At 48.0% G+C, this 22194-nt stretch overlaps 1 protein-coding gene across 1 annotated transcript in view; it reads right to left on the minus strand.

Moving 5' to 3' along the window:
* Window positions 1–22194, minus strand: part of RAD50 (RAD50 double strand break repair protein) — a 442933-nt gene that overhangs the window by 331797 nt on the left and 88942 nt on the right. Inside the window, exon 5 of the mRNA XM_063928180.1 lies at window positions 21380–21565. Coding sequence (XP_063784250.1) covers window positions 21380–21565 — 186 coding nt within the window. The remainder of the gene's footprint in view (window positions 1–21379; window positions 21566–22194) is intronic.

Below are 22194 nucleotides of genomic sequence, written 5' to 3' on the forward strand. Positions count from 1 at the left end.
AAAGCTTCCAGAACGGGAGAGAACGTGTGGAGACATCTGCATCACCGCCTGCCCAAACTATGCATCCTTTTTGGCAAGGGTATCAAACTTGTAGAACTTCACAAAGGTGTTCTTCCCCGACCAGGTAGCTGCTCAGCACAGTTGCAGGGCTGAGACACCACCGATCTAGTAGAATGGGCCTTCAGAGACTGTGGAACCGGTAAGGCTGCGGACACATAGGCTTGATGGATAGTAAGCCGAAGCCAACGAGCAATGGACTGCTTCGAAGCAGGGCAACCCTTTTTCTGTGCATCATACAGCACGAACAAGGAATCCATCTTTCTGATCCGAGCCGTCCTCTTGACATACATCTTCAAGGCTCGCACCACATCCAATGCCTCCGGAAGGGCAGAAGTGCCAGAACTGGACGGAATCACAATAGGTTGATTCAAATGAAACGCAGAGACTACCTTCAGCAGGAACTGCTGACTAGTCCTGAGCTCCGCTCTGTTCTCGTAAAAGACCAAGTAAGGACTCTTACACGATAAGGCCCCCAATTCAGATACATGCTTAGCCGAAGCCAGGGCCAGTAACATCACCGTCTTCCACGTGAGGTACTTGTCTTCCACCGTCATCAGCGGTTCAAACCAGGAGGACTGCAGAAATCGTAACACCACATCCAAATCCCAAGGTGCCGTAGGCGGCACAAACGGAGTTTGTATGTGAAGCACCACTTGCAAGAAGGTCTGAACTTCAGGCAGCATAGCCAACTTCTTTTGGAAGAAGAAAAAAGTAATATGAGACCGCGCTTCTTACTTTGAAAAACCTTTATAAAATAAAACACAATAAATTATAATAACAAATATAAATACCGTCCAGTATTTTAAAAATATTTATCCGCCTCCTAATTACCATCAGCGGCTTCCTCAGTGACAGTCTGAGGAAGCTGCTGATGGTAATTAGGAGGCGGAGAAACGCGTCTGTCACGGACAGGACACCTAAGAAAAGGAAAATACTCCTGCAGCATTTGGTTGCTAAGCCGGCCGGATCATTTCCATTCACGCACCCCAGTGCTAAGGGGAAACAAAAGGGACTCTATACAGCAGCTTGAAAGTCCAGGTAAAGCTACAAGCGAAAGGAGCAGCTGTGAGAGATATAATTGGTGCTTTGCATGGTGCACTTATAAGAACTGTTTACCACTAACCTGCAGTGATATTGGTACATGTGCATAGTATGCCTGAAGGAACTGCTTTCTACTAACACGCTGTAATACTTATGCATGTGCATGGCATGACTAAAAGGAACTGCTTAATACTTATTTGATTCAATATTGGTACATTTGCATGGTGGACCTGAAAGAATTGCCTCATAACATCTGCAATGGGATATCAATTTGCACATTTCAGATGATTTTTTGCCTCCAGAGACTATAGATAGATATCTCTATAACTACAACATCAAATGAGAGCCTCATTGTAATAAATAGAGTGCCGGAATTGACAGTTCCCAAAGTGGCTAAGTGATACTGTTTTTTATATGTTGTGGAATATAATATATATTTTTAAAATACTGGCAGGTATTTATGTGTGTTATTGTAATTTATTGTGTTTTATTTTATAAAGGTTTATCAAAGTAAGAAGCGTGGTCTCATATTCCTTTTTTCTATTTCTAAATTTGGGGCAATTGGAACTTAATCCCCGGGACTAGCTGCTGACAACTTTGAGGATAATAGCGCCAGGTGTATATCTTTTGTAAACACTCTTTTGGAAGAAGATTGAAAGAGCTGAAATCTGGGCCTTAATGGATCCCAGACGTAAGCCTTTATCCACTCCAGCCTGCAGGAACGAAGGAATCTACCCAAGTGGAATTCGGCAGATGGAAATGTGTGCTCCTCGCACCAGGAGACATATATCCGCCAGATATTATGATAGTGTTTTGACATCACAGGTTTCCTGGATTGCACCATAGTTGCAATGACCTTTTTGGAAAGTCCCTTGTGAGTTAGGATGTTCCGCTTAACTTCCATGCCGTCAAACGAAGCCGCCGTAAGACCTTGCTGAAGAACATCCCTTCTTACTGGCAGAGACCAAGGGTCTTCTAGGCCATGCCCAGAAGATCCGTGTACCACGCTCTCCGGGGCAAATCCGGGGCAAGCAGAATTGCTTGTACTTGATGCCAGATCCTCTTGAGCACCTTTGGGATCAACGGAATCGGAGGAAATACGTAGACCAACTGGTAAGGCCAAGGTGACGTCTGTGCATCCACTGCGCACGCCTGAGGGTCTCTGGATCGCGAGCAATAGCAGCAAAGTTTCTTGTTGAGGCGAGACGCCATCATGCTGATCCATGCGCAAGCCCACCTGTCGATGATCTGTTGAAACACCTGAGGATATAGGCCCCACTCCCCTGGGTGGAGATCGTGGCGACTCAGGAAGTCTGCTTCCCAGTTGTCCACTCCCAGAATGAAGATTGCAGACTGTGCTCTTGCATTTCTTTCCATACAGAGGAGTATTCTTGATACTTCTCGCATGCAGGCCCTACTATTTGTCCCTCCTTGTCGATTAATGTACACCACAGCTGTGGCGTTGTCCGACTGTACCTGAATTGCCTGATCCCGGAGCAGAAGGGAGGCCTGAATCAGTAGATAGCCCAAGATGTTGATCGGAAGTAGGGCCTCTTGGGCAGACCACCTGCCCTGGAACTGCACCCCTTGGGTCACAGCTCCCCATCCTCTCAGACTGGCATCCGTCATGAGGAGTATTCAATCATGAATCCCGAAGCGTCGACCTTCCAGCAAATTGGAAGACTGCAGCCACCACAGGAGTGAAATCCTGGCCTAGGGTGACAGTTGAATCATCCGGTGCATCTGAAGATGGGAACCGGACCACTTGTTCAGGATGTCCAATTGAAAGGGTCTGGCATGGAACCTTCCATACTGAATGGCCTCGTACGAGGCTACCATCTTTTCCAACAAGCTTATACAAATATGAATGGATACTCGAGTCGGTCGGAGAACCATGCGAACCATTTCCTGGAGAGTTCTCACTTTGTCCTCAGGGAGGAACACTTTCTGAGCTACAGTGTCCAGCAGCATTACCAGAAACAGGAGCCGCTGAGATGGCTCCAGGAGGGACTTCTGTATATTGAGGATCTACCCGTAGTGTGACAGAAGGTGGATAGTGCGATCTACATGGAGCAGTAGAAGCTCCCTGGATCTCGATTTTATCAGGAGATCGTCCAGGTAAGGGATCACGTTGACCCCGACTCTGAACTGGAACATCATTTTCGCCATCACCTTCGTGAACACCCTCGGAGCTGTAGACAGGCCGAAGGTTAACGCCTGGAACTGGTAGTGATCGTTCCACAGGGCGAACCTCAGATAGGCCTGATGAGGAGGCCAAATTGGGATATGGAGGTAGGCGTCCTTGATATCCAGGGACACTAGGAATTCCTGTTGTTCCAGGCCTGCGATCACTGCTCTCAAAGATTCCATCTTGAATTTGAAAACCTTTAGGTAAGGATTCAAGGACTTCAGATTAAAAATTGGCCTCACAGACCCATCTGGTTTTGCACTACGAACAGACTGGAGTAGTAACCTTGTCCTTGCTGTTGTAGGGGTACTGAAACAATGACATGGGACTGGACCAACTTTGTGATGGCCAGTAGTAGCGTAACACGTATATTTTCTAAAGCTGGTAAGATTGATTTGAAAAATCATTGGGGAGGAGCACCGTCGAACTCCAGCTTGTAACCCTGAAATATAAGGTCCCTTACCCAGGTGTCCTGGCAGGAACTTTCCCAGATGTTGCCGAAGTGACGTAACCGAGCTCCCACCTTCGAGATCCTCCCAGGGTGGGCGGGCACCGTCATGCTGAGGTTTTTTGCGGAAGCTGAACTGGTGCTCTGTTCCTGAGAGCCGGCAACGGCTGGTTTCTTAGGTTTACCTGTGGTGCCTCTAGCTGCACTGGAGGCACCTCTGGCCCTAGATTGAAATCTGGTGGACCGAAAGGACTGAGTAGACGGTCCCAGGTAGGTACGTCTAGCAGGCGGAGCCCCTGAGGGAAGAAACATGGATTTCCCAGCAGTAACTTTGGAGATCCATGCGTCCAATTCGCCTCCGAAGAGCCATTCACCTGTAAAGGAAAGAGATTCCACATTGCGTTTGGAGTCCGCGTCTGCAATCCACTGACGCAACCATATGGCTCTGCGCGCTGACACAGCCGTAGCAGTGGTCCTAGCATTAATATTGCAAATCTCTTTTAGGGAGTCACAGAGGACTCTTGCAGTGTCCTGAATGTGTTTTAGGAAAGTTACCGTAGTAACCAGGGTCATGTCATTCAAGAGACCCTCCTGAATTTGAGTAGCGCAGGAATGAATTGCATGTCCATCCAGCAACCTGCAATAACCGGTCTTTAGATATATATGAAGCAATGTAGATAGATATCAGTGTGGCTTAAATTTTTCTATCCCCTGGGTCCTTCACTGTAAAGGAGCCCGGAGCCGGGAGTACCGCCTTCTTAGAGAGGCGAGAGACTGAGACGTCTACAGCCGGAGATTCTTCCCAGAACTTTCTGCCCTCAGGCACAAAGGGGATTGTATGCAAAAACCATTTTGACACCTGATATTTCTTATCTGGATTTTTCCAGGCTAGCTTAAATAAATAATCTAATTCTTTAGAATCAGGAAATGTGACAGTCAGTTTATCTTGAGGGAGGAAAAATGACTGCTAATTTGCGTCCTCTAGGGGGAGCTTTAGCACATCCCTTATAGCTAAAATGAGGGATTCAATGCCCTACTATGGGATCCACATCGTCCCCATCATCCTGTATATCATCATCAGTTTCTGACAGAAGTGCAGGTAAAGCACGTTTATGTGGACCTGCAGTAGAGAGCGGGTGATGGGAAACATCAGCCCTTGCAGCTAGATCTGCTACTGCTTGTTGCAGTTCTTGTGTTTTGTGGACATTTGCAGTGAGCTGAGAAGACATATCAGACATCATAGTTTTGATTGCACCCAGCCAGGAAGGCTCGTGACCCTCCTCCACATTCTCCTCAACGTTTTGTGAGGGCTGACTACACTGCTCACATGAAATGGAACCAGATGAGAGTGGGGAGAATCTGGTGTTACACATAATGCATAACTTGTGTTTTAACATGATGAAAACACACAACAATACACATACAACACAGACCGTTTTTCAATGCCAGCCTGCCCTATTGCAAATGAGAGGAGACACAGAGGAAGAGAAGGCACCAGCACACCCAACGCTAGAGAACCCCAGTGAGGCTGTCAGCATTTTCATATCAGTGAAAACGGTTTGTTTACAACGATTTCCCTTTTAGGAATAAGTAACGTGCACAAAGAGGCTCTCCCCAAAACTACACCCGGTACCAGTGATCCAGTGTGTGTCAGAGTCCGGAGGAGCTGTATGAGGCTTCTGCTTATGCAGAGGGAGGCGCCAAAATGCAGCTTAGCCCGCACAGATGTAGCTCCGCTCCCCGTAATGGCGTCGGAGCTACTGAGTATATATATACTGGCCATGTCTCCAAAAACATGCTGTAACCTAACATGACTGCCGCACCATGAACCGGGGGATCCCCCCTACCGGGGCCTGCGGTTTGTACTCACCACCGTCATTCACCTTAAGGCATCTGTTAGGGGTATGCGGTGTGCTGTGGTTGCAACAGCCAAGGTGCAGTGCCCCGCTGAACAAACAACACCTCAGGACGGTGGTCCTGCAGCAGGGAAGCGGCTCTGCACCTCGCAAGGCAGGTGACCGTGCCCCCCTCAACTCCCACGGTGCAGGTATGCTGTTGCCCAAACAGCATACCGAAATCACAAAAGTTTAAAATAAAATGGAAGAAAAACTCTGGAGCTAGCAGAGTGTGCATCCTCTCCTAAGGGCACTTTTTTCTAAACTGCCTGTGAAAGGGGGCATAGAGGGGAGGAGCCAGCACACCCAGTTGAAGAAATTTAAAGTGCACCGCCTCCTTTGGACCCCGTCTATACCCAATCATACTAATATGTCCTCAATATCCCTTATGGATGCTAGAGAAAGAAACTCCTGAATGATTAGATACAGTTTCATTTTGCCCCTTCTAAAATAAATTCAATTTGATCAAATTAATGAGATAAAGAATATTTGCAACTCCTTGCAAAGACGTGGCTGTAAGGGGGAATGAAGCAAAGTCTACGAGACAGGGCATTGGAACTAACCAAAACAAAAATAGGATTTTAATTACCTACCGGTAAATCCTTTTTTCGTAGTCCATAGAGGATGCTGGGGTCCATATTAGTACCATGGGGTATAGACGGGTCCACTAGGAGCCATTGGCACTTTAAGAGTTTAACAGTGTGGGCTGGCTCCTCCCTCTATGCCCCTCCTACCAGACTCAGTATAGAAACTGTCCCCGAGGAGACGACATACTTTGAGAGAAGAAAATGCACAGATAGTGGCAAGATTCATACCAGCTCACACAACAAGGCAAATCCGGCCAACAGGCCTAAAAAACTCAGAAACAGCTGAAACAGTACTGAAACAGGAACGAACACAGAACTTACCTAGGAACCAGGTAGTACTGAAAAAAATAACCACTGCAGGACAAAGAAGCGCTGGTCGGGCGTCCAGCATCCTCTACTGACTACGAGAAAAGGATTTACCGGTAGGTAATTAAAATCCTATTTTCTCTTACTTCCTAGAGGATGCTGGGGTCCATATTAGTACCATGGAGATGTACCAAAACTCCCAGAATGGGAGGGAGAGCGCGCAGGCTCCTGCAGAACTGTTTGACCAAACTTGACGTCATCAGAGGCCAAAGTATCGAACTTGTAAAACTTAGCAAATGTGTTCGAACCAGACCAAGTAGCTGCTCGGCAAAGCTGCAAGGCCGAGACACCCCAGGCAGCCGCCCAGGAAGAACCCACTTTACGAGTAGAGTGGGCCTTAACCGATTTTGGACACGACAATCCTGCCGTAGAATAGGCATGCTGGATGGTGAACCTGATCCAGCGAGAAATCGACTGCTTAAAAGCAGGACACCCAATTTTCTTGGGATCATATAGGACAAACAGAGAGTCAGATTTCCTGAGACGGGCAGTCCTCTTCACATAAATCTTCAAAGTTCTCACAACATCCAAGGCCTTTGAAAGCAATTGAGGAGTCAGTAGCCACAATAGGTTGGTTGATATGAAAAGCCGACACAACCTTAGGAAGGAACTGTGGATGAGTCCTGAGTTGCGCCCTATCTTCATGGAAGACCAGATAGGGACTTTACAGGACAAAGCCCCCAATTCCGACACACGTCAAGCAGAAGCCAAGGCCAACAGAGTGACCACCTTCCACATGAGAAATTTGATTTCAGCCTCCTGCAGAGGCTCAAACCAATCCGACTGCAGGAACTGCAACATCACATCAAGATCCCATGGTGCCGTTGGTGCCACAAAAGGGAGGCTGGATGTGCAGAACCCCTTTCAAAAAGGTCTGAACCTCAGGGAGGACAGCTAATTGTTTCTGGAAGAAAATTAACAAAGCTGAGATCTGGACCTTGATGGAGCCCAATCTCAGGCCCATATCCACACCTGCTTGCAGGAAAAGAAGAAAACGTCCAAGTTGAAACTCCACTGCAGGAAATTTCTTGGATTCACACCAAGACACATATTTTTTCCAAATTCGATGGTAATGTTTAGACGTTACCCCCTTCCTAGCCTGTATCAGGGTAAGAATAACCTCGCTCGGAATACCCTTCCGAGCTAAGATCTGTCACTCAACCGCCATGCCGTCAAACGTAGCCGTGGTAAGTCTTGATAAGCGAACGGCCCCTGCAGTAGAAGATTTTCTCGAAGAGGTAGGGGCCTTGGATCTTCCAGCAGTAGATTCAGCAGATCCGCATACCAAGCCCTCCTTGGCCAGTCTGGAGCAATGAGGGTTGCCAGAACTTTTGTTTTTTTTACAAGCTGTAAAACTCCTGGAATTAGAGGAAGTGGAGGGAATACATATACTGACATGAACACCCACTGCGTTACTAGTGCGTCCACCGCCACTGCCTGTGGGTCCCTCGACCTGGAACAGTACCTCCGCAGCTTCTTGTTGATGCGGGAGGCCATCAAGTCTATGTGAGGAACTGGTTACCTCCTCGAATAACTCCGGGTGGCAATCCACGCATCCAGCGCCTCCCCAAACAAAACCTGATCTGTATAGGGTAGGCTCTCCACACTTTTCCTGGATTCCACGTCCGCAGACCATTGGCGCAGCCAGAGACCCCTGCGAGCCGAGACGGACATGGAGGAGATCCCCGCAGCCATGGAACCCAGATCCTTCATGGATTCTACCAGGAACCCTGCAGAATAATGTATGTTACGTAAAAATAAATCAACGTCACCTTTATCCATCGTAGTCAAGTCCTCCTGCAGAGTGATTGACCACTTTGCTATAGTTTTTTAAATCCATGCACAGGCAATAGTAGGCCGCAGTATAGCCCCTGAAGCCAAGTATAAGGATTTGAGCATAGCATCCACTTTGCGATCCGCTGGGTAATCCTCTTCCAGGAAGGGAAAAGCAAGCAGAACCCTTTTAGGGATCTGGAATTTTTTCTCCGGGTTTTCCCAGGCTTTTTTCATTTATAGCATTTAATTCCTTAGATGCCGGTAAGGTGAGATGGGCTTTCTTACTGTCCGTGATAAAGGCCTCCTCAACCTGCTCAGGAGGTGTGTCAGAAAATGTAACACATCCCGCATGGCCTCAATCATCAACTGCACCCCCTTACCAAGTGATGTCGACCCCCTCGACACATCCCCATCACCGTCTGCTGTGTCAGAATCGGTATCCTTGTCATCCTGCATAATCTGGGCAAGAGCACGTTTGTGAGAATGTACCGCAGGGGGCCCCGAGGGAGCAGTATCTGACCATACTGTCATAGAGGACTGCAATACCTGAGTAGCATGCTCAGCCCTTGCAACCCTTTCAGAAATCTGAGAAATAGCCCCCCTAAGAAAGGTTAACCACTCCGGTTCTCTAGCAGGGATCTGTGCTTCAACAGTGCAATCCTGATTACATGGGATGTGATCTTGCTGAGAAGATAAATCCTCTGCAGCATATGAGTCAGAGTTTCTAGACATGTTTGCCTGTACACCCCACATACACACAGGGTACAGGGCAGAAAGTTTCCCCCCAAAGAATGGCAGAGAGACACAGAGATTGGAGCCAACCCACACACAGCGCTATATAGGTATAGGGAGACCCTTAATCAGCGCTGACTGTGTCCCTTAATAGGTGACACAGTCTTTACACAGCCTCCCCTCCCTTCTACAACCCCCTGGTACCGTACAGATAGCTGGAGGTACTCTGGAGGGACTGCTCTTCCACTGGCAGTGTGTCTGCAGGCAGGAAAATGGCGCTGAACACTGCTGGATCCGCTCTGAGAAGCTTCGCCCCCTTAATGGCACTGTCTTCCTGCTCTTTCAAGATTATACTGGCCAGAGGATTTTGTGCTGGCTGAGATCCGCGGACCCCGACAGGCTTTTTGGTAAGCGTAGGGTTAAGGCGCCGGCTCAGGGCGCCCCTCACAGCGCCGCACCTAAGTACCGCTGAGCTCCCCGGAGCGCAGTAAGTACTGCGCTCCTACCCTGTTGCCGCCATCTTCACACCGGGCCCCCGCTTACTAGGGGGGTCGGTGAATCACTCGCCACACTTCAGCTCTGTAAGGGGATGGCGGCATGCTGCTGAGGTGAGCAATCCCCTGCGGCGGGGAACTCCCCTCTGGAGCTCAGTGTCCAGTCAGCGGAGACAGTGGCTCAGACCCCGCAGGGCAGACACTGCTCCCCCCCCTTATTCCCTCGCTGCAGGCAGGCTGTTGCCAGCAGTCTCCCTGTAAAAAAAACAAACTCTAAAATAAACTTTTCTAAAGAAGCTCTGGAGAGCTCCCGTAGCTGTGACCGGCTCCCCCGGGCACATTTTCTAAACTGAGTCTGGTAGGAGGGGCATAGATGGAAGAGCCAGAACACACTGTTAAACTCTTAAAGTTCCAATGGCTCCTGCTGGACCCGGCTATACCCCATGGTACTTATATGGACCCCAGCATCCTCTAGGACGTAAGAGAAAAACAGATGCCTCCTCTCTCCTATAGCCCCCCTCCACTTCCTCAGAGTGAAGCCCATAAGAAGGCAAGAGAAAGGAGCAAAGTGCAGCAGGGATCTTGCATTTATGGGTGGGTTAGTCTGGGTCCCTCTACAGCCTAGTATATAGATGATAATGCACAACATCTTCAAGTTTTGAGGGCATGAGGACTGTACAATGGTTAGTCTATAGGAAAGATTATCCTCCAGTTAAGAAAACATAAGGGGAAAAAAGCCTCACATAGCACAACCTGCAGGATCCTCAGAAAGTTTTCAATACCGTGGTCAGCACAGACATTTTTCTTAAGAACTATAGCTTCATGTGACAAACGTTAACACAAGTTATCCACGAAGAGGTTGACCAACAGAGATCGACTAGATCTGCAAGCAAGGACCATCTAGACCTAGTGTTCAAACTAGGTATTACTGTCACCAGTGGTGACTCCAGAGGTCGAGCCACACCAACTGTCACTCCAAACACTGCCAAACATCACTGGCCAGGACTCATTGGCAGTTGGTGTGGCTCCCTTATTTGAATTTTGTACTGTGCTGCAGCTTTCCCTCTGGAGCCGCCACTGATTGTCAGGGCGCCATGTCCTGACAATTTTGTAAATGTTGCAATGTGCCCTGCCCATTTTGGAAGCGTCGTTTTGCACCCTGCACCTCTCCGGAGCATGGTGCCGCCACACACAGCAGACACACACTGATACAGGAAGAATGGGAGACACCATGAAGCAACATAAGCTGGGCGCACCAAACGGCTGGGAACCCAGCCACAGTCCAGCCCCAATGAGGCATACGTCATTTAAAGGACAAGGAGGACAACTTAGGTACACCCGCCCAATGTCGCCAGTAGCACAACAATCGTGACCCCCACTGTCCCCACACAAGCCGGAGAACAGTCTCTGCTGCAGTATAACCATCAGAATGGAATGGGCACAGATCATACACTCTGTAGTTTCCATTCTTCTATAAAGTACTACTGTGTTGTATAATGTGAACAAGGAGCACTACTGCGGCATAATGTGAATAAGGTAAACTGCTACATGTCCAAACACAAAGTTCTTTAGCATTTGTGGACTACGTGCAAAAGCACATACAAAAATAAGGGGATTTTTGTCCTTACTTGTAAAATCCGTTCTCTTAGTCCATGGGGAACACTGGGATCACCATGGTTATAGAGTGGAGCAGGAAGCCTGGACACCGGCTAGTTCAATTTTTTTTATCCAACAGCACAAGCTCCCTCTCCCCTATACCTTGCCTCATAAGCACCTATTGGCCAGTTTTGGTTTGGTGGTACTATTGTGTGGCATGTGAATTTTGGGCACTACATGTGGTATAATATGAAATGGGGGCATTATATTACCGCATATATAATGCATCTTTGATTATATTATGTTTAACTAGCAGAATACCCATGCTTCACTATGGTATTTAGAGAGTAATGCCAATCCGCACCTCTGGGCTTCCCCGGATTGATGCTGTCAAAATGCTGGTGCTGAGGAGAATAGTCCGCCTCCTTCGCTGCCCCGTCCCGCCTCTGATGCTGCCCTGCTCAGTGCTGTAAATGCTGGGACGACAGGCCAAGCTCCGCCCGCTGTATGTTAAATATGTTAAGTTTGCAGGCTGACTATGTCAAAGGGCCCTTGCATACCGTAGCTTCGAAACTAAAGTATGTCTCTGCCGCCACCCATGTGTGCATATGCTCTTACCCGTACGTACCTCTGCTCCTACCCAGGTGTGCCTCTATCTTTACCCGTGGGTGCCTCTGCCCTTACCTCTGTGTGCCTCTGCCCCTACCTGTGGGTGCCTCTGCCCCTACCCGTGGGTGCCTCTGCCCCTACCCGTGGGTGAGTCTGCCCATACCCGTGGGTGCCTCTGCCCATACCCGTGGGTGCCTCTGCCCATACCCGTGGGTGCCTCTGCCCATACCCGTGGGTGCCTCTGCCCATACCCGTGGGTGCCTCTGCCTTTACCCGTGGGTGTGGGTGAGTCTGCCCTTACCCGTGGGTGAGTCTGCCCTTACCCGTGGGTGAGTCTGCCCTTACCCGTGGGTGAGTCTGCCCTTACCCGTGGGTGAGTCTGCCTCTGCCCTTACCTCTGTGTGCCTCTGCCACTACCTGTGGGTGCCTCTGCCCCTACCCGTGGGTGCCTCTGCCCCTACCCGTGGGTGCCTCTGCCCGTACACGTGGGTGCCTCTGCCCGTACACGTGGGTGCCTCTGCCCGTACACGTGGGTGCCTCTGTGTAAACTGCTCCAGTTATTCCAGAGTTATGCTGAAAACTATGGATTTTTACATGTCACCCCCACCCCCTGGGGGTGCTAGGGGTGTCTTACCCCCACTGTATTTTGGTCCAGATTGTAAGTCATATGAGTACCACGTTTGGTGTCAATTGCTCCAGGCATTCCAGAGTTATGCTGGAACATATATACACATACGGCCATTTTTTTATATAGATTACTGATGCATATACAACTGTATACATCAATTTTAACAAACTTCAATTGTGCCCTCATCAATGGTCAGCACATTGGGGGTAATTCTGAGTTGATCACAGCAGGATTTTTGTTAGCAGTTGGGCAAAACCATGTGCACTGCAGGGGAGGCAGATATAACATGTGCAGAGAGAGTTAGATTTGGGTGTGGTGTGTTCAATCTGCAATCTAAATTGCAGTGTAAAAATAAAGCAGCCAGTATTTACCCTGCACAGAAACAAAATAACCCACCCAAATCTAACTCTCTCTGCACATGTTATATCTGGCTCCCCTGCAGTGCACATGGTTTTGCCCAACTGCTAACAAAAATCCTGCTGCGATCAACTCAGAATTACCTCCATTGCCCCTTAAAATCCTAGATTGAACACTATAGCACAAATCATGGAACTTTGAACACACATCTCTCAATAGTGCATTATAAGCCTGTAGTATACCGGAAAATAATCAAAAATAGGATTTTAATACCTACCGGTAAATCCTTTCCTCCTAGTCCGTAGAGGATGCTGGGGACTCCAAAAGGACCATGGGGTATAGACGGGATCCGCAGGAGACATGGGCACACTATAAGACTTTGAATGGGTGTGAACTGGCTCCTCCCTCTATGCCCCTCCTCCAGACCTCAGTTATAGGAACTGTGCCCAGGGAGACGGACATTTCGAGGAAAAGGATTTTTGTTAAACTAAGGGTGAGATACATACCAGCTCACACCACAACACACCGTACAACTGGATTACCAGGAATACCAGAGAACAGTATGAACGAAAAACAGCAACAAGCTGAACATAACCGATACACAACCTTCGAGTGACCGAAAACAACAACTGCAAGTAACAGTCCGCACTGGGATGGGCGCCCAGCATCCTCTACGGACTAGGAGAAAAGGATTTACCGATAGGTATTAAAATCCTATTTTCTCTTACGTCCTAGAGGATGCTGGGGACTCCAAAAGAACCATGGGGTCTATACCAAAGCTCCAGACCGGGCGGTAGAGTGCGGACGACTCTGCAGCACCGATTGAGCAAACATGAGGTCCTCATCAGCCAGGGTATCAAACTTGTAGAACTTAGCAAAAGTGTTTGAACTCGACCACGTAGCTGCTTGGCAAAGTTGATGTGCCGAAACCCCTCGGGCAGCCGCCCAAGATGAGCCCACCTTCCTGGTAAAATGGGCCTTCACTGACTTCGGCAACGGCAATCCAGCCGTAGAATGAGCGTGCTGAATCGTATTACAAATCCAGCATGCAATAGTCTGCTTGGAAGCAGGATTTCCAATCTTGTTGGAAGCATACAGGACAAACAGAGCCTCCGTTTTCCTAACAAGAGCCGTTCTGGCGACATAAATTTTCAAAGCTCTTACGACATCAAGAGATTTTGGCACCGTCACGGCATCCGTAGCCACAGGCACCACAATAGGCTGATTTATGTGAAACGAAGAAACCACCTTCGGCAGAAATTGTTGACGAGTCCTCAATTCCGATCTATCCACATGGAAAATCAAATATGGGCTCTTGTGAGACAAAGCCGCCAATTGCGATACCCGTCTGGCGGACGCCAAGGCCAAAAGCATGACCACTTTCCAAGTGAGAAATTTCAACTCAACTTTTCGCAAAGGTTCAAACCAGTGAGACATAAGAAATTGTAACACCACGTCAAGATCCCACGGCGCCACGGGTGGCACAAACGGAGGATGGATATGCAGCACTCCCTTCACGAAAGTCTGAACCTCACGAAGGGCGGCCAGTTCTTTTTGAAAGAAAATAGATAAAGCCGAAATCTGCACTTTGATGGAACCCAATTTCAGGCCTGCATCCACACCTGCCTACAAAAAATGGAGGAAACGACCCAGCTGAAACTCCTCCGTAGGAGCTTTCTTGGCTTCACACCACGACACATATGTTTTCCAAATACGGTGATAATGCTTCGCCGTGACCTCCTTTCTAGCCTAAGGAGAGTGGGGATGACTTCCCCGGGAATACCCTTTCGAGCTAGGATTTGGCGTTCAACCTCCACGCCGTCAAATGCAGCCGCGGTAAGTCTTGAAATACGCATGGCCCCTGCAGTAACAGGTCCTCTCTGAGAGGATGCGGCCATGAGCAATTCCTGAAGACCTGGATACCAGGCCCTCCGTGGCCAAACTGGAACGACGAGTACTGCCGGAACCCTTGTTCGTCTTATGATCCTCAACACTTTTGGATTGAGAGGAAGCGGAGGGAACACATATACCGACTGAAACACCCACGGAGTTACCAGGGCGTCCACTGCACTGGCTTGGAGGTCCCTTGACCTGGAACAATACTTCGGAAGCTTCTTGTTGAGGCGAGACGCCATCATGTCTATTTCAGGAATTCCCCAACGCCTTGTCACTTCTGCAAATACCTCTTGATGAAGAGCCCACTCTCCTGGATGGAGATCATGTCTGCTGAGGAAGTCTGCTTCCCAGTTGTCCACGCCCGGAAAGAAGACTGCTGACAGAGCGCTCACGTGCTTTTCCGCCCAGCGGAGACCTCTTGTGGCCTCCGCCATCGCCGCTCTTTGTTCTGCCCTGGTGGTTTACGTACGCCACTGCTGTTACGTTGTCCGACTGAATCAGGACAGGTAGACCTCGAAGAAGGTGTTCCGCTTGCAGAAGGCCGTTGTAAATGGCTCTTAACTCCAGAACGTTTATGTGAAGACAAGTTTCCTGGCTTGACCATTTTCCCTGGAAACTTCTTCCTTGTGTGACTGCTCCCCAACCTCGGAGACTTGCATCCGTGGTCAGCAGGACCCAATCCTGGATCCCGAACCTGCGTCCCTCTAGAAGGTGAGAACTTTGCAGCCACCACAGGACAGATATTCTGGTCCTGGAAGATAGACTTATTTTCCGGTGCATGTGCAGGGGAGACCCGGACCATTTGTCCACCAGGTTCCACTGAAACACCCGGGCATGAAACCTGCCAAACGGAATGGCTTCATAAGCCGCAACCATCTTCCCTAGCACTCGAGTGTATTGATGAATCGACACTCTTGCCGGTTTCAGAATCTCCTTGACCATGCATTGGATTTCCAGAGCTTTTTCCGCTGGAAGAAACACTCTCTGCAGCTCCGTGTCCAGGATCATGCCTAAGAAAGGCAGCCAAGTTGTCGGAATCAACTGAGACTTTGGCAAATTCAGAATCCAACCATGATGTTGCAGAACCGTCATGGAGAGTCCCACATTTCTTAGCAACTGCTCCTTTGATCTCGCCTTTATCAGGAGATCGTCCAAGTACGGGATAATTGTGACACCCTGCTTGCGTAGGAGTACCATCATTTCCGTCATCACCTTGGTGAAGACCCTCGGGGCCGTGGAAAGCCCAAACGGCAACGTCTGAAATTGGTAATGATAATCCTGCACCGCAAATCTCAGGAAAGCTTGATGCGGAGGATATATCGGGACGTGTAAGTAGGCATCTTTTATGTCGACTGACACCATAAAATCCCCCCCTTCCAGACTGGAGATCACTGCTCGAAGAGATTCCATCTTGAACTTGAAAGTTTTCAAATACAGATTGAGGGATTTTAGGTTCAGGATTGGTCTGACCGAGCCAACCGTCTTTGGTACGACAAAGAGGCTCTAATAAAACCCTTCTCCCCGTTGGGACGGGGGTACCTGGACAATGACACTCTGTTGACACAGCTTTTGTATCGCAGCACACACTACTTCCCTTTCTGGGACAGAAACTGGCAAGGCTGATTTGAAAAATCGGTGGGGGGGGGGGGGCACCTCCTGAAACTCCAGTTTGTACCCTTGGGATACTATGTCTAACACCCAAGGATCTAGGCCCGAGTGAAACCAGACCTGACTGAAGAGTCGAAGACGCGCCCCCACCACCACGGAATCCCGTAGGGGAGCCCCAGCGTCATGCGGTGGACTTGGCAGAGGCCGGGGAGGACTTTTGGTCCTGGGAGCCTGACACAGCAGGCGACCTTTTCCCCCTTCCTCTACCTTTTGAAGCAAGGAAGGACAAGCCTCTTCCTTTTTTGTATTTATTAGGCCGAAAGGACTGCATCTGATAATGGGGTGCCTTTTTCTGTTGTGCTGGAACATAAGGTAGAAAAGATGACTTACACGCTGTAGCGGTAGACACCAGGTCAGAGAGGCCGTCACCAAACAAGACACTACCTTTATATGGGAGAGCTTCCATAGCTTTCTTGGAGTCGGCATCAGCATTCCATTGATGAATCCACAATGCTCTCCTGGCCGAGACTGCCATGGCATTGGCCCTTGATCCCAAGAGGCCAATATCCCTCGCCGCATCCTTTACGTAAGCTGCAGCGTCCCTGATATAACCGAGAGTCAAAACAATGTTATCCCTATCCAGGGTATCCATGTCAGATGCCAAATTATCAGCCCACTTAGCTATAGCACTACTCACCGATGCCGACGCCACGGCAGGTCTGAGGAGTTCACCCGTAGTGACATAAATGTCCTTTAATGTCGTTTCCTGCTTACGATCCGCAGGGTCCTTGAGGGCAGCAGTGTCGGGAGACGGAAACGCCATCTTCTTGGACAGCTGCGACAGAGCTTTGACCACATTGGGAGATGACTCCCACTTTTCCCTGTCGTCAGAGGGGAAAGAATATGCCATAAAAATTCTCTTCGGAACCTGCCACCTTTTATCAGGCGATTCCCAAGCCTTTTCACAAAGAGTGTTCAGTTCATGAGAGGGGGGGAAACGTCACCTCAGGCTTCTTTCCCTTATACAAACAAACCCTTGTATCAGGAACAGCAGGTACTTCAGAAATATGTAAAACATCTTTAATAGCTACAATCATGTACTGAATAGTCTTAACCAATTTTGGATGTAAACTGGCCTCACTATAGTCGACACTGAAGTCAGAGTCCGTGTCGGTATCCGTATCAGCTATTTGGGTAAATGGACGCTTTTGTTTCCCTGAGGGGACTTGTACCTGGGACAAGGCGTCCTCCATGGATTTTCTCCACGTTTGTGTCTGAGAGTCAGATTTATCCAACCTTTTAGACAATAACGCCACATTTGCATTCAATGTACTCAACATATTTACCCAATCAGCAGTCGGCGGTGCCGACAGAGTCACTCCCAAATCCTTCTCTGCGCCCCCAGTAACTTCCCCCGGGGAGGAGCACTCAGCCTCAGACATGTCGACAAACCGTACCGACACTCACACACTCACACTGGCTATAGGGGACAGACCCACAGGGAAGCCTATTAGAGAAACACAGAGGGAGTTTACCAGCTCACACCCCAGCACCCATATAATACTGAGAAAGAATATATGATGTCTGCGCTGTTATAATGGCACCAAATTAATGTGCCCCCACCCCCCCCCTCCCCCCCGTTTTGCTCCCTGTACTTTATCAGGAGAGTGTGGAGGTCCGGGCCAGCGTCTCTGCAAGTCTGTGAAGAAAGAAAATGGCGCTGGTAAGCTGTGAGGGCTAAGCCACGCCCCCTCCCGGCGCGCTGTAGTCCCGCTCGATTTTGAATATTTATACTGGCGGGGGCTCATATTTAGTGCCTATGCACTTATATCATCACTTTTATAGCCAGTCTGACTTTCAGTAACATGCTGCCCAGGGCGCCCCCCCCCCCCCCCCCGCGCCCTGCAACCTGTAAGTGCCGTTGGAAGTATGTGTGGGAGCATGGCGCGCAGCGCGACCGCTGCGCTGTACCTCATTACTGAAGTCTTCTGTTCTTCTATATACTCACCCGGCTTCTTTCTTCTGGCTGCTGTAAGGGGGTTGACGGGCCGGCTCCGGGAACAAGCAGCTAGGCGGACCAAGTGTTCGAACCCTCTGGAGCTAATGGTGTCCAGTAGCCTAAGAAGCAGAGCCTTTAACTCAGAAGAAGTAGGTCTGACTTCTCTCCCCTCACTCCCACGAAGCAGGGAGCCTGTAGCCAGCAGGATTCCATGAAAATAAAAAACCTCACAGAAAGTCTTTTCAGAGAAACTCAGGAGAGCTCCCCTAGTGTGTGTCCAGTCTCTCTGGGCACAGAATCTAACTGAGGTCTGGAGGAGGGGCATAGAGGGAGGAGCCAGTTCACACCCATTCAAATCTTATAGTGTGCCCATGTCTCCTGCGGATCCCGTCTATACCCCATGGTCCTTTTGGAGTCCCCAGCATCCTCTAGGACGTAAGAGAAATTTATTTTTAAAAGGGATACTTCTTAAGATGCTAATTCATTCATGACCTGATAAGAATAATCAGAAACTTCCCCTTCCTCCTGAGAGAAAAATTCTGATTCTGAATTTTCCTAATTATGGACCACCGAAAAATGATGTAAGTTTGTGTGTCCCGTACAACATTCCAAACATAAAAGTAAAAAATGTTAATACATTTGAATGACTTAGGGCCTAATACAGAGAAGGATGAAAATTCAAAGACGTATGCAAGCAGCTTTACTTTTCCGTCAGATCTCCAGGAGGAGCATGCAGGAGATATCTCAGCAGAAGACATGCCTCATGCATGTACTGTAGCTGGGATGCCAGCACTGTGACGTACGTTGCTAGCTGGGATCCAACATCGCGACCATCTGTGGTTTCTCTATAAGGACCTGGGAAGGCTGACCAATACTATCCTTATGACAAGATACTGAACTGTGGCAATTAAGAGGGAAATTGACTAAAAATTTTGCTCAGGTAAAGCCAAAGGATGACGGACCAGCCGACCATTTCAGTCATCAGGGCTTACGTAATAGCCTGCAAACTGCAGGCTTTGTGGGAATTCTGGTGAGTCTGCCCGTATTTTTAAAGTGGCAATCATTTAAAAGGCAAAACCAACCTGGCTTTGCCTTGTAAATGATTGCGGCTTTATAAATATGGGCAGAATTTTCCCCCAGCCTGCAACTGGTTGTTCAAACTCAGTGCAAAAGCATTCTATAGAAAGAGAGAGGGGTGGTGTAAGCGCTCACCTTGCGGGTGTATGCGAATAAAAATAGAAATAGAAGGAAATAGTATATCTATTGTGTGAAGTTGTGTGTATTTGAAATAGGGGTGTTATCGTGTGTATAGAGGAAAGAACAGAGTCAAAGGACGAGTGTATTGTAGTATTTGGCTGCTTAATCTATGTCACAATGCTCTGAGGCGTATTTAAAGTTCAAGGAACAAGAAACAAGAAGGTCAGGGCAGTGTCACTCACACCAGGAGTCTCTCTAGCAGAGGTGTCAGAAAATCCTTTAGGGAACCCTTTACACATATCCCCCTAATCCCAGAGCCTATGTCGCCTGTCGGTGATTGCAAATGACCTTAATGTAGATCGTCCATAAAAATTTATAAGAGTTCCCGGAAAGGCTAGACACTCGAGCACATTCTGGGACTAAGGAGGACAGTGATCCTGTGTGTAGTCCGACATCACCCACCGCCATAAGTGCTGACAGACGTCACTTAGACTCTGCACCACAGTGCGCAATTGAAGGCGCGCCAGAAGCCCACAAACCATTAGATGAATATCACTTAGCGGTAAGTGGAGAGTGCACAATGGGACGCCGCAACCCACTTCCACACTTACTACGCTCCAGCACCCCTTGAATTTTTCTGAACTCTTATGAATTTTTATGGATGATCCACATTAAGGTCATTTGCAATCACCGACAGGGGACATAGGCTCCGGGATTAGGGGCCTATGTATTAAGGGTTCCCTAAAGGATTTCCTGACACCTCTGCTAGAGAGACTCCTGGTGTGAGTGACACTGCCCTGACCTTCTTGTTTCTTTTTCCTTGAACTTTAAATACACCTCAGAGCATTGTGACATAGACTAAGCAGCCAAATACTACAATACACTCGTCCTTTAACTCTGTTCTTTCCTCTATACACACGATAACACCCCTATTTCAAATACACACAACTTCACACAATAGATATACTATTTCCTTCTATTTCTATTTGCATACACCCGCAAGGTGAGCTCTTATGCTACCCCCCCTCTCTCTTTCTACATAAACACCATAGTCTTCGTTACCATTTCGCCAAAATAGAATCTACCAAGTCACCGTTACCACCTGCCAGCGTAGAAGGCAGGCGGGCCTTAGCACCACAAGACTGGCAAAGGATGTCTTCCTCAGTCTGTCTAGTAGGCAGTTTAGAGCAAGCGAACAATACCACAGATATTGCCCCAGGGGAGGCTTAGGGACTGCTTCTTTTGTCTGACATTTTTTGAAAAACAGGGACAGATGCAAAGAATCTGCAAAGAATAAAAAAAATAAAAAACAGTAGGGAAACTGCCACAGTAACTTTCTTTTATAACTTCTACAAGCATACACTACAAGAAAAATAATTATAATAGCAGCTTTCACATATAGAGCCTGATAATGAGCTGACGGAAATGCGGCATGTGTGCTCCAGCAGTGCATGCACAATGCACACATCTTTTAGTGCATCGGCCCCCTAGCCATACATTTATTTTGCTACTTACCATCAGTGCACACTTGCACTAAGCTTGGAAACAAACATATTAATCTAATGCTTATGACTGTGCAAACATTTATTTATTCTTATTCTGACCAGTTATTCATATAGATCACACATATTCCGCACACATGCTCCACTGACAGATCAATATGTTCACCTCCGCATCAAACCCATAATGTGAAATGACATATACTGGAGGAAGACTATAGCTAACTGGCTCAAATGTTTCGGCATTAACTCAATTTAAATTTGATCATAAACGTATAAATGATGAAAGAAACACCTTTGACGGTACTTTGTATAAATCAGTGCCGATTTGTCGATCTTGTAGACCTACTTCTGTAGGTTTGAAAAATCAAAGTGATTCAGACGTAAATAAAACAAGCTGTACCTGGTTGCTGAGAAGATTTCATCAAATTTTATCTTTAGCTGCCTCCCCTCGCTCAGAGGCCAGTTAGAGTCCTCCTGGTGGCAAAAGATGACGTTGTTGAGTACAGCGGGGGATACTCCCAAGCAGCTGATCAGCTCTTTGTCCATTTCTGCACACTTTGTGCTCAAGCTGACTTTTTCTCCATGCCTAATAAATCGGAAACAAAACAGAATATACTGTAAGCACCCTGTACAATAAGAATAATGAAACCTTAGTGTGTGTGTGTGTGTGTGTGTGTGTGTGTGTGTGTGTGTGTGTGTGTGTGTGTGTGTGTGTGTGTGTGTGTGCAGACTAGACGGGCCAAGTGGTTATTGTATACCATTAAATTGTATGCTTCTATGTAACCTCACCACAGTTCTGAACACTTAGGCTGGTATTCAATTAACCCCGATACTTTCTCTCCCAAAAAAAACAAATCAACAGAAAGCGAGATTTTTGACCAATGCTCATCATCGGGCTATTGAATTAATGCCCAGTTTTTGGGAGAAAAATGTCCAGTTTCTGTGTGATAATTCATGGGATACGGGATTAGCATCCGGACCCATGTGTTATCGCCAGATCTGAGGGCTGTTTATTGGGGATTGTGCTTTGCATGTCTGAAGAACCAGATGCATAATCCCCAATAAGGGCCTCGTATCGGGGCTAACTGAATAGCCCCTGACAAATCAATTAGCTGCAGTAAATTACCGCATGCTAATTGAATAGTCTCCTTAGGCTTAATATTTCAGAACACTGTCAGAGATTTCTAATAATTTACTTAAAAACTTCACCTTTGT

The sequence above is a fragment of the Pseudophryne corroboree genome, chromosome 6 (genome assembly GCF_028390025.1).
Source record: "Pseudophryne corroboree isolate aPseCor3 chromosome 6, aPseCor3.hap2, whole genome shotgun sequence".
NCBI lineage: Eukaryota > Metazoa > Chordata > Amphibia > Anura > Myobatrachidae > Pseudophryne > Pseudophryne corroboree.